General features: G+C 40.2%; 2 protein-coding genes across 3 annotated transcripts in view; both read left to right on the top strand.

Annotated features, from left to right (window-relative positions):
* Positions 1-182: 182 nt before the first annotated feature.
* Positions 183-7,194, top strand: ndufv2 (NADH:ubiquinone oxidoreductase core subunit V2). Its single transcript, XM_030074630.1, has 8 exons — positions 183-336; positions 1,198-1,260; positions 3,257-3,319; positions 3,434-3,550; positions 4,089-4,257; positions 4,727-4,836; positions 6,715-6,791; positions 6,999-7,194. The coding sequence occupies exons 1-8, from the start codon at positions 295-297 to the stop codon at positions 7,090-7,092; spliced, it is 735 nt and encodes a 244-aa protein (XP_029930490.1). The 5' UTR covers positions 183-294; the 3' UTR covers positions 7,093-7,194.
* Positions 7,195-8,196: 1,002 nt separating this feature from the next.
* ankrd12 (ankyrin repeat domain 12) overlaps positions 8,197-11,440 on the top strand; it is a 38,516-nt gene continuing 35,272 nt past the window's right edge. For both annotated transcript variants that reach the window (XM_030074629.1, XM_030074628.1), the window contains exon 1: positions 8,197-8,363. The gene's annotated coding sequence lies outside the window, so the exon portion shown is untranslated. The remainder of the gene's footprint in view (positions 8,364-11,440) is intronic.

Below are 11,440 nucleotides of genomic sequence, written 5' to 3'. Positions count from 1 at the left end.
AGTGGGGATAAAATCCACGTGAATAACAGCAGCTATACTGTTTGTCCCCCCCAAAAAAACATGTACAGCGTGAACTGGCTTCATGGTTACATAACATAATAGGAAATGTCCAAGTAGATTTTCGCATCGTTCATTTTAGGCTCAAATTTCTTTCGGTGATCGATTGAGTTGCGTTGCGACTGACGTTGCGTCAACCGCCAGACCCTCTCAGTCGATAGTGATAGCGCCTGTGTTGATGTCGGCCATTGCTGCCCTGTTCAAGTGAGGAAACACCTCGACAAAAGTCGCTCCAAGATGTTTTTGTCCGCCGCTTTTCGGTCTGCTGTTTCCCAAACGGTATGGATATTACATGCTTATTGTAGTCGGGTTATAGTGAAGACGCCGTTCACCATTAATGTAGAAACAAAATGTTGTGACACCCCACAAGGGCATCTGTGGAGGCCGCTAGCGTTAGGTAACAGCAGCTAGCTAGCTAGTCCTGTCTTGCAGCGGCACTGACACAAAGGTTATCATTTAATATATGTAGAAAAAAGTCCTACAAAATAAAAACTACTGACATGAGCATGAAAGACATAGCATCAACGTCGTGTTGTTGTTGTACTTGGTAAAGTTATCAGCTTAACAATGGATAATCACGTTAGCAAGACACGCTAAGTAGCAAGGATAACTGCAATGCAAACATTATGTGTACGTTTATGACTGGTGAGTTTGTGGCAGTCTAATGCCTATAGATTGAAAAGCTGTAAGCATTAGGGAATAAAATGATTCACTGACTGTGGCACATAAATTTTGGGTAGATAACCGTGTAAACTAAAGCCCCCCTGTTACCTTGGCTGTAGTCTTTATTTGCGTTTGTGAGAATGAAATATGAAATCAGGCAGATTCATAGCACGCTGTGTTTGCGAGTTCTTCGATACATGTGGCAGTTAATGTAAGACTAGCAATCTCTTTACACTCTATCAAATAGGACCTTTCATTTCCATAATGCAGCCAGTATGAATTTCATAAGTTCTGCAGCCCCTGTCTACAGAAATAAAGGATATTTGTATTAAAGTAAATGTCAGGACTTAGTTCAGTATTGTTGTGCAGTCAGATGCTTTTCATAGCTCTCCCAGGTCTTTAAATCTTTGTTTGCCTTTACTTGTGTGTGTGTGTGTGTGTGTGTGTGTGTGTGTGTGTGTGTGTGTGTGTTTACAGGCCAGGCAAGTCAGGAGTCTGCATCGGTCAGCTGCACGTGCTGGAGCTGGTGGCATCTTTGTGGTAAGTTTCAGTCAGAGGAGACTGGACACTGACAGGCCGGTGTTTTTGTAGTTTGTAGGCTGTTTCAGATCTAGTGAGCACCTCAGGGTTCGCTGTCCTTGTATACTTGGACTTATTAAACTGAATCAGCAACATCTGGAGCAGCTGCGGGGTTACAGTAATCAGAATTAGTGTCACTGTGCTGTGGTACTGTATAAGCTGTGGTCAGGGTGAGCATTGGTATTAAAATCCAGTTCTCGTGGTACAGAGTTCTGTGGTTTTCTGTGTAGACCTACAACAAAAGCTGGAAGCACTTAACTACTGTACCTGACAGATTACAAAACCAGCATCTATATGGGACCCCAAGTCCTAGTTGAGTACCACATAAATAGACAAATACACTCTATATTTACACCTAGTGGCCACTTTATTAGGTCCAACTGCACAATCTAATACAATACAATCCAGCCGTTCTGCCATAAAGTTGACTCTTCTGCTGCCTATAATGCTCAGGTTTTTTTTTGTCACAGTAATAGAGGTGTTCATTCAATTCTATGTTTGGCATTGAGCTCACAGTTAGTGCTGCTGTTGGACTGGACTGTATTTTATTGAGGGGTGTTTCTAATATTCTGACCCTCTCATAGGGAGGACAAAAAAATTCACCACACTTCAATATAATGCAGTCCAGTACAAGACCTCTTCAAACTACAACCTCAGTAGTAAACACAGAATTAAATTTACACATTTGCCACAATGTAAACAAAAACTGAACATTATAAACTTTGTTAAAAGGTAGAATTTATGGCAGAGCTGTTGACCTGAACTGCATTCGATCTACAGGTATACTTAATAATGTGGCCACTGAGTCTATCTATCTATCGATCGATCAATCATCAATCTATCTATCTAACTATCTAACTATCTATGTGCATATATGTGTGTGTATATACACATTTTTTATTGCGAAAAATGTAATTTGTATACACAAAGGACATACAAAAACACAAAATACATACAAAATCACAAAACAGAGAAATGAAAATCTGTCTGTCTATATAATTTAAATTTATTTACATTTTTTTTTTTTTTTTAATCAATTATTCATTTGTTTAGTGCTGTTTATACTACTGAGACCTAAGTGCAATACTGTCTGGATCTGTATATGTTGCTGTTTATTTTTTCTACACTAACATACATAGCTTTCTGTCAGTGTGAGATGCCTATTTTATAAATGTTTGTTTTTCATTTGATATGTGCAAAATTCCCACAGTGCCTAATTCTTGTAGGTGCAAACATACTAGGCTCATACCACTCTGATGATGATATACATGTGAAACTCGAGGATGTGTTCATTTGGCTCTTAGATCCTAATCAGTCCAGTGGGTCAGCTTTGATGGAGCCTTTCAGGAAACATACTCTAAAGTAAAAATATCACAGGGTGTTATGCTTGTGTAATGGAAACATGCCATGGTTACAGTCCCTTGATAACGATGAGTTTGATCTGCCTTTAGGGGGAAAAATATTGTTTGGCTGAAGTGTTTTTGAGCTACACATCTTCACCCAGGACTGTCTCCATGTTGCTCTCACTTTCAAACAAAATCCCATCAAGTGATAGGTTATTATACATTTTACAGAGGACTTAGGTGATGTTTCCTCTTCACAAGGGGGCAGTGTGTGCAGCGACAGAATTTACTTCTGTAGTTGCTTTTGGTAGCGAGGCTTTCCTCCATGGATGGATAGATGTACCTCTTCCCATCTGGGCTTTGCATGTCGAGTTATTCATATTTTATTTGATAATGCTCATGAGACTGTTGCTTCCACTTTGTTGTCAAGTGAAAATTGGTCCACAATACCAGTTTATCCACCTTTTTTATTACATGCCTTGTAAATAGGATTTGACAAATATCAGTCTGACAAATATTAGGGTTATTTGAATAGGATTAAGGATGTTTGCATTTGTTGGACAGAGTGTATTGACAGTTCACTGACCATTAACAGAATGTGCTTTCTGTTTTAGCACAGAGACACACCTGACAACAACCCTGACACACCTTTTGAATTCACTGAGGAGAACATAAAGGTAATAAACAGTAATATGTGTTAAGATGCCATTGTTGCATCAACATTTTTCACTGTCTAAGCTGGTTTGAAGAGACAAAACACAAGTTGCTGAAGGATTGTTGTTTTTCTCTAGAGGATCGAAGCAATCATTTCAATGTACCCAGATGGGCACAAGCAAGCAGCCACTATTCCAGTTTTGGATTTAGCTCAGCGGCAGCATGGATGGCTCCCCATCTCAGCCATGAACAAGGTACAGTGATTTTCCCTTTGAATTTTGGAGCATCCGAGTAGTGTGATACCAGTTATGGCAATGGGCTGCTGATTGCTCCTGATTGAATTCCCAGCATTAGTTCCAGTACTTGATAAAGTTTACAAATTACTTTTATGGACTCTGATATCATGATATTTGTACTAGTTATACTGTATTAGCCTTATATTTGCTTTGCATGTTTATTGGAATCAGATTATTTTGCTTGGCTTAGCCATCTTTGTATCAAAGGGCAGGTCAGTGGCAGTTACCGCAGACAAATAAAATGTAAAGAAAACCCCACAATGTATCCAAAACAAACTTCATCCAGTATATTAAATTAAAGTTTAAAGAAAGCTGAATTAATAGAACATGATAGTAATGTACTGGGCTGGAAACACTAAACAATGTATTCTGAAACACTGTTCAAGCCCCATAAAATGTTATCTTGAGTGGCAGTCAGGCTGCTGGTTTGTGAAAGACCATACACATAGAGCCATTTAAGGGAAGCTCATCTGAATGTGGACAATCTTTTCTTCAGGTGGCCGAGGTGCTGGAAATCCCTCCGATGAGAGTGTATGAAGTAGCAACGTTCTATACCATGTTCCTGCGTCAGCCGGTGGGAAAGTACTTTATTCAGATCTGCACAACAACACCCTGCATGCTCTGCAACTCAGACAGCATCCTGGAGGCCATCCAAAACAAACTGGGTAAGAGAGCAATCGTCCATTTTACAGAGGGACCTTAATAAAAGACATGAAAACGTTGATGAAAACAGATATTTCTTTATTGCGTATATTTGAGCTAAACAGATCGGGAACAAACGTGAAAATATACAATTGTCGGTGCTATTCAAACAACTCTGTACTGTGGGCGCTCAGCCTAAGCAAATAAGAAGAGCAAGTGTGGACTCGAGCCGTGAGAATTTTACTGACAAGACTCGTAACCTGCCAGGATCTGTGTAGCATTTAATAGAGTGAGCTCAAAATGTTGTGTTCTATGAATCAACCAAATGGTGAGGTTATACTTTTGTGTTGAGTCACATATTGTATTACAGCGGTGTCATGTCAGGTTGTGCGGCCCATGTCACAAATAGTGATAGTGTCAGTAACCCAATCTGTTGCTTGTCAAAGTAGATTAAGCTAAACATCTGGCACGTCTTCAATTGTTTTTCCACAGGTATCAAGGTTGGGGAGACTACACCAGACAAGATGTTCACACTAATAGAAGTAGAATGCCTGGGCGCCTGTGTTAATGCTCCAATGGTCCAGATCAATGACAACTATTATGTGAGTACCTGACTACTCTGTGCAGATGGCTTCATTACCGGGCATGATAAGCAAATTAGCAAAATTAGGTCAAGCTTGAAATGCCTTTTGCAGTGAATGTCTGCAGAGGATACACTGTGAAACTCATTCTCAGCAGGGCCCTTGTTAATGTTTTCTCTGGCAACCAGCGCAGTGCAACCAAACTAGTACTGCCAATTAGCTCACACATTCAAGCTGGTGTTTGCTTACTACAATTTTAATTTTAGTAAACTAATCAGTTAGGCCACACAACCCTTAGCAGAGAATGACTTTTAAGCTTCGGTGTAAGCCACTTCGGTGTTTTACAAACTGTGTATAAGTGTGTGGCCCAAAAGCAATGAGTGCAAAGGAGAAAACTGTATGAGGAAAATAATAGTAATCTATTTATCCTAAGGCAATACTGCTTTATCTGAGGTTAATCGGTCTGTCTCAGCCATGACTTAATCTTAGACAAAGATTTACATAAAAAGCAAAAAGTGATATGGCAAATTTGCTCTTGGATTTGTGGTGAAACATTACTTGACACTTACTCTGTATTCAGTTGTTATGACCAGGATTGTAATCACAAGCTGAGCACAGTTGAATTTCCTGATAAAGATAAATACTTAAGATAATTTTCTGTAATGCCGAATTGTTCAGATATGACGTTTGAGGGCAGAGAGCATGGAAGCCATGTCAGCAGCTCATGGTAACGGTCATATGCCATGTTGTTGTTTGGAATTCTGTATAAACACTTAGCCCTGGACAAATATACAATAACTTCAGCTAATCTGCATTTTCCCCTCTTCATTCTTTCGCTGATGCACAAGGGAGCTCTGTGCCTGTTGGTAACTAAATATATCAGCCACTATAAAACTGCCACTTATGTTACAAGGTCTATTTTGTTATTATTGTTGAAACAAAGCACTTGTATGTGTATCCATTTGTGTTCACGGCTTCCAAACTTGGATACAGGAGCTTACGAGGAGCACTTGAAGGCACCAGAAGTGTAGCTATATAGGAACCTCAGTCCAGTATGAGTTTGAGCATTTTAATTTCTGACTCAGCTGGTGCATATTAACCTGTTAACTTAGATATGAAATAATAAACTATGCAATAACTGAGTGCTTTAGATGTCAGTTTTGTCAGGATATTGTATTCATCACTAATTTGATGGAATAATTACATTAGCGATTAATATAACAACTGGTGTCAGTTTGATCTCATTTTAAAGAATTTCAATAATAACCATAATCTTTCATGAAGATGACGTGAACAGAGCTGACCATTAAAGCCCACTTCATTGCTTTTTGTAGCATGTGACTACTTTTGCTCTGTTGATGCAAGACAGTGACAGTGAAGGTACATTAATTTCAATGGATAATACACTGATAACTGTATATGAAACAGTCACTGGACCAAAATAGTGATGCTATCAGTTATCAAATTATCTGCTGGTGCCACCAACTGAAAAAAGCTGCTGGCACCAGGCCCACCACATGGAGAAGCAAGTTAGTTATGCACTTCCCGTTATTCCGTCTAAGACTATTAGAGTGTAATTTGAAAATGGTTATCATACGAATTTCGTTCAGTAGCAATGCTAACGTTTCTTTCCTTTTATATTTTAAAAAGGTCTTACTGGAGTTAGCAGTGATCATTAAAAAGAGCTCTGGTTTAGGAAGAAAGTAGTGTCTAAATATTTCCTTAATAACTCGCATCCTCTATCATGTGTGTTGGTGGTGTTTGGATGGAAAAGTTTTCACATAGGACATAGGATGTGAGGAACTGCATAAACTTGTAATGATAATCCTTCTCAGGCGCTTTATGAAAATGAAAAGCCGTGCACTAGCCCATAATACATCATTTCCTTCTCAATTCCAGGAGGATCTCACCCCTAAGGACATGGAGAACATTATTGATGAACTCAAAGCAGGCAGAGTCCCACCACCAGGGCCAAGGTACAAAGAAATTGCCCGGAGTGATTTATCAGATATTTTCCTGGTTATGTGAAACCTCTTCATCAGCTATATGTAAATAACACTGTAGAAAAATATTTTATTTGTTTGTCATTAATTAAACTGACTCAAATTTTAGAATTTTATAAAATCTTCAGCCTATGTGCAGTGGTTGCGATGGAAGACATATTTTCTCTTCTTTTCCTCCAGGAGTGGGCGTTTCTCCTGTGAGCCGGCGGGTGGACTGACTTCTCTGACAGAACCCCCTACAGGACCGGGTTTTGGTGTCAGAGCAGACCTGTAGAGACTTCTGCCACATCAGCTTTTGCAAAAGCAATCCATCCCTAACCTGATAAATGTTTTACGTCAAACAAAACGTGTAAATAAAATGTTCATGTACCTATGCTCTAGGTGTCAGTGTGTGACTTGACGAATAGAACTGTGTAGTGAGTCCAACCAGGAGAAAAGGGTATAGCTCTATACAGATCATCTGCAGTTTTGATACTATGTACTAAATAGTATGGAAGATGTAATCAAAATGTGGCCATTAACAAAACATATCTCCCAGGCATGCACAACTGCCATTGGACATGTTTCTACAGAATCTTAAACAGAATTGTCCAACATAAGTCAGTGTGTGAATCCCAGCTTACCAGTAACATTACAGGACACAATGTGCTGCAGAGGACTGCACCGCACCATTTCCACTCTCAATACCATTTCAATGACAGCCCCCTTCTTACAACTGCTCCTGTCTTTTCCATCCCACCCTAGTGGCTTTTTCATGTCTAGCCGCTGCCCCTCCCCCACTCCGCTTTCCCCTTGCGACTTCACGCTTGTTCTGCAACATAATATTATGCACCATGGCGCATGCGCGCACTGTCCACCATGATGCAAATGTCACTGCGCCACCAATTCAAAGCCAGTCAGTACAATGGATTTGAGAATTACTGGGGCAAATAAACCCGATCAGTGTATACATATGTACGACACAACCACATACACACATTCACAAGCAGGCGAAGAGCTGCATCTTCACTTTTCCCTCACCCGTGATCTTCGAGAAAGTTCCCACTGACCGCAACACAGCAGCGGAAAAGATGACGTCAAGTACCCATTACTGCTCTGCTTCACCATTCCCTTCAACTCAAATTCATACGTGAATATCCACCCTAAGATGGCATACTGATAACTATCCGGCAAAATATCACACAAACTACAATATTCTTAAAGGCAAATGTGTGCTTTACTCATCGCATCGCAAAAATATGAGTTAAATCGTTTGACACATACCCATCTATATCCAGCAGACGTAGACCTTATAAGCTCGGTGGGGCTCAGGCGAGCACGTGACTGCCCTCAGCCAATCAGAGCGACGCTTGCATGTTTTGCTGGGCTTTTCTTGGAGACGACGGACGACGAACGACTGGGATGTTTTCAAACCAACGATGAACGTCACACAGCCGTAGGCTACGGTTAACGTCCGATATTTAGGAAATAACTGTTTATATTGCGCAATATTCATATATAGCTGAATCCGAATGAGTTGGCGGGAACATAAAAATCAGTTTAAAGGTAAGCATAAAGCAAGGTTTGTTGTTTGATTGCCGCCGATCATAAGGGGGAAAAATCCCAGTTAGCCATCTGGCTAGTTTCTACAGCGAGCGAGCTAATGTTAGCTAGCTAACTTGACGTAAACTGCGTGCGAAAATGGAATGTTATGTTTGCTCGGGCTTGGTTTAGTTCTGTGCCACGTGCGTCAACACAAATGAGTACTTACTTTTCGCTAAGTAAAATTAAACACAGTCCTGGGAGCAAGTCGCTGCGTTTGAGTATAGAAAGGCACCAGGAATATGCGCGGCCAAATGTCGAGGGCGAAGCATAGTGAACCGAGTAGTTCAGTCAGCCAGCGAGGCTGTGCTCTGCTACTTAAGAGCTCGCTAGCTAGCTAGATTAGCCGCTGGGGAGGGGGAACGTTGTGAGGGCAGTAAAGGGGCTGCAGTGGGCTTTTGTCTCGGCTTGTGTTGTTCTCCTGCTGAATACTATCATGAAGACGCGTCATATCTTTATGAATTTGCTATTTTGGCTACACAAGGCACCCAGGTACGTTAACCAGCAGAAAGCATTGTATAACGTTATTTGGGGGACGTAACGTTAGCTCGTTATGTTTGCTAATCATAGCGAGTTGATAGGCTTCAGCTACCTTACACTGAGAATTATAGCGCTCAGCAAAATACAGGCAAGCACCAACGACATTACCGTTTGCTGGCCGATGTGTCTGCCTTGACTTAACGATACCATGTCTTCACACCCAGTCCAGCTGTCGGAAAAATAATGTGCAAATCTTGATTAAAACCTGGTAATGTTGCCCGCTGTAAACAAAGAACAGGCTTAGTTTGAATAAATAGGGAGTTTGCGCCTCCGAGCCGAAGCCTGTGTCATGTTGGGGGGTGTGTTGCTTGACACAAAAGCTGTCTTGTGTTAGATGGCCGATCGCTCATCAACCACCGTGAACCTCCAAAACGTCAACTTGACTATTCATACTCAGCATGCCAGAAAGTGGAGTTTAACGTTTCCGCCACTTTATGTAGGCTGCTTTCACTACAAGAACATACACTTTTTTCTTCTTTCACGTTTCGCAGATGCAAGGAGGTCATGATTAAGAGCGGTAGAAAACTTCCCACAGACTAAATTGATTAGGGCGTATCTCTGTGGTATTAATGGTTCTGTATATTAAACGTTATTCTTCTCTAACGGTTACACTGGTTTCAGTTGCTGCGCTATCATCACGGAGTAACGCCACACAGTCTGCTGCCATGCGGCTGCACTGATTTGGACAGAAGCAGAAATAGGAATCAACAGACTGACTTACGTAATGAACAGTAATCACTACATTCTCTTAATACAAATTCCAGTGCATTTACAAACACCAGGTGAAATGTATAATATATCTGGACAGAGGCAGGAAAATAGTTGTCCCTGGCTTGTATTGTCAAAGTTTATGTTGGCTGTTCTATTTATCAATTTATGGAGAGAAATTGTAGGAAATGTTTCGGCTGGCACTGAAATTATGAGTTACATTTTTGAGAGGGGAATCTTTTTTCCCCCCCTTGGCTTCTGCAAAGTTTGACCAGTCACTTAGTTTTTTTGTTTTTTATCAGCCAAAATGGATGTTTGAACATACCACGTTGTCCAGATAATAGCGAAAGTATCTGCCAATTGGCTCATGAAACTGACAGGCATCAGCCCTGGTTGACCAGCATTTGGCTGAATTGGTTGTTGTTAATTTCAAACCACATACTTATGGTGTAAATGATGAAGGTTTAATTGTGGCATTAGTTTATGAAGTCTAAACACACGTTGTCTGATGTTATCCTAACATAATTTTACAGTTTAAACATCCTAACTTTAATATAAGCTAATGTAGGGGTGGATGACGTGAATAAAATGAATATTGACATTATCAGAAGGATTTTCCCTCCATATTGTAATATGGCTTATGGATGCCGAATTACAGCGAATAAGAAAATTAGTCTACTTTATAAACAATTGCAAGGAAATGTCAAGTGTGATGTTTCCAAATGTAAGTTTTTAAATAACATTTGATCATTTCAGATAACAGAATTGTGTATAAGGATGTTGAAATATTGTTATAGCGTCATTATGAGTTCACTGAAAGATGGTACACAAAATTATTGAGCTACTGAGAAGTTTCAAGCAAATTGAGCACCACTGATCCCAGTTAAATGCTAGACAGGATGGAAAATACTGCATGATGAATCAGGACTTCACTTCTAGGCTATTTATTTCTGGCTTCTTTGTCTCCTATGATAGTTAACCCTACATTTTTGGTGTAAAATGTCATTAGACAAACAGACCTCAAGTTGCAGTGAGTATACAGATTTATTCACTCACCATTTGCAGCAGCAGCGCAAGCTCAATTTTGTTTCTGCACTGCTATTGCCTTTGCTTTGTAAATATACAACAAAAAGCAAATGTTGCTAGATGGAGGCATGGTAGCAATATGGGGTACGGTTTCCCGTTTCTTTTGGGGATCAAGAGGTAGTGGTCATCTAGACCATGCGAGAAGTGCCAGGAAAGAAGTCCATAAAAGTAGTATATATTCACAAATTACCATGCAAAAATGATAAAATCAATGTGGTTATCTTACTTTAATGTAGATGCAATGAAATGAAATGGTTTTAATTTCACAACAATCGCTATTCACCATATCAACAGAGTATTAGTTAAAGAGCAGTTTATGACGGTCTGGCATATTGACTTATTTTGTTGTCCAGTGAATGAGGTTTTAAAATTTAAACTCAGCAGTGAATTTTGTGCACTTCGCCGCTCCTCTGATGTCAACGCAGGGCAGTGTGAAATGCGATGTTTACAGGAACGCGGTCCTGTCCTGTATTGTGCTTAATACAGTAGACTAAATAAATACAGTCACCTGGCAGTGAAGCATCACAGTGCTGTTTTCTTTACTTTGTCTTGCTTAGACTCATTTCCCCTCTACTGTACTGACAAATTTATAACAAATATAGTCTGTATGGATTGTGGCTACTTTTGAGGCTTCCCATTTCCTAGGTAAAGGTTTCAACCCCTACCACTTGTAGCTCTGGTCTGAAGGGCCACTACCCAGTCGAGGG

The sequence above is a fragment of the Myripristis murdjan genome, chromosome 17, assembly GCF_902150065.1.
Source record: "Myripristis murdjan chromosome 17, fMyrMur1.1, whole genome shotgun sequence".
NCBI classification, from domain to species: domain Eukaryota; kingdom Metazoa; phylum Chordata; class Actinopteri; order Holocentriformes; family Holocentridae; genus Myripristis; species Myripristis murdjan.
Note: the sequence above shows the minus strand (reverse complement) of the source record. Positions and strands in the feature narration are given on the sequence as shown.

What these genes read in the sequence shown, in the direction of transcription:
- ndufv2 (XM_030074630.1), top strand. Translation starts at nt 295, where the DNA reads ATGTTTTTGTCCGCCGCTTTTCGGTCTGCTGTTTCCCAAACG. An exon ending in GAGCTGGTGGCATCTTTGTG is followed by an intron (nt 1,261 to 3,256) that starts GTAAGTTTCAGT and finishes TTTCTGTTTTAG; the next exon opens with CACAGAGACACACCTGACAA. An exon ending in GGCCATCCAAAACAAACTGG is followed by an intron (nt 4,258 to 4,726) that starts GTAAGAGAGCAA and finishes GTTTTTCCACAG; the next exon opens with GTATCAAGGTTGGGGAGACT.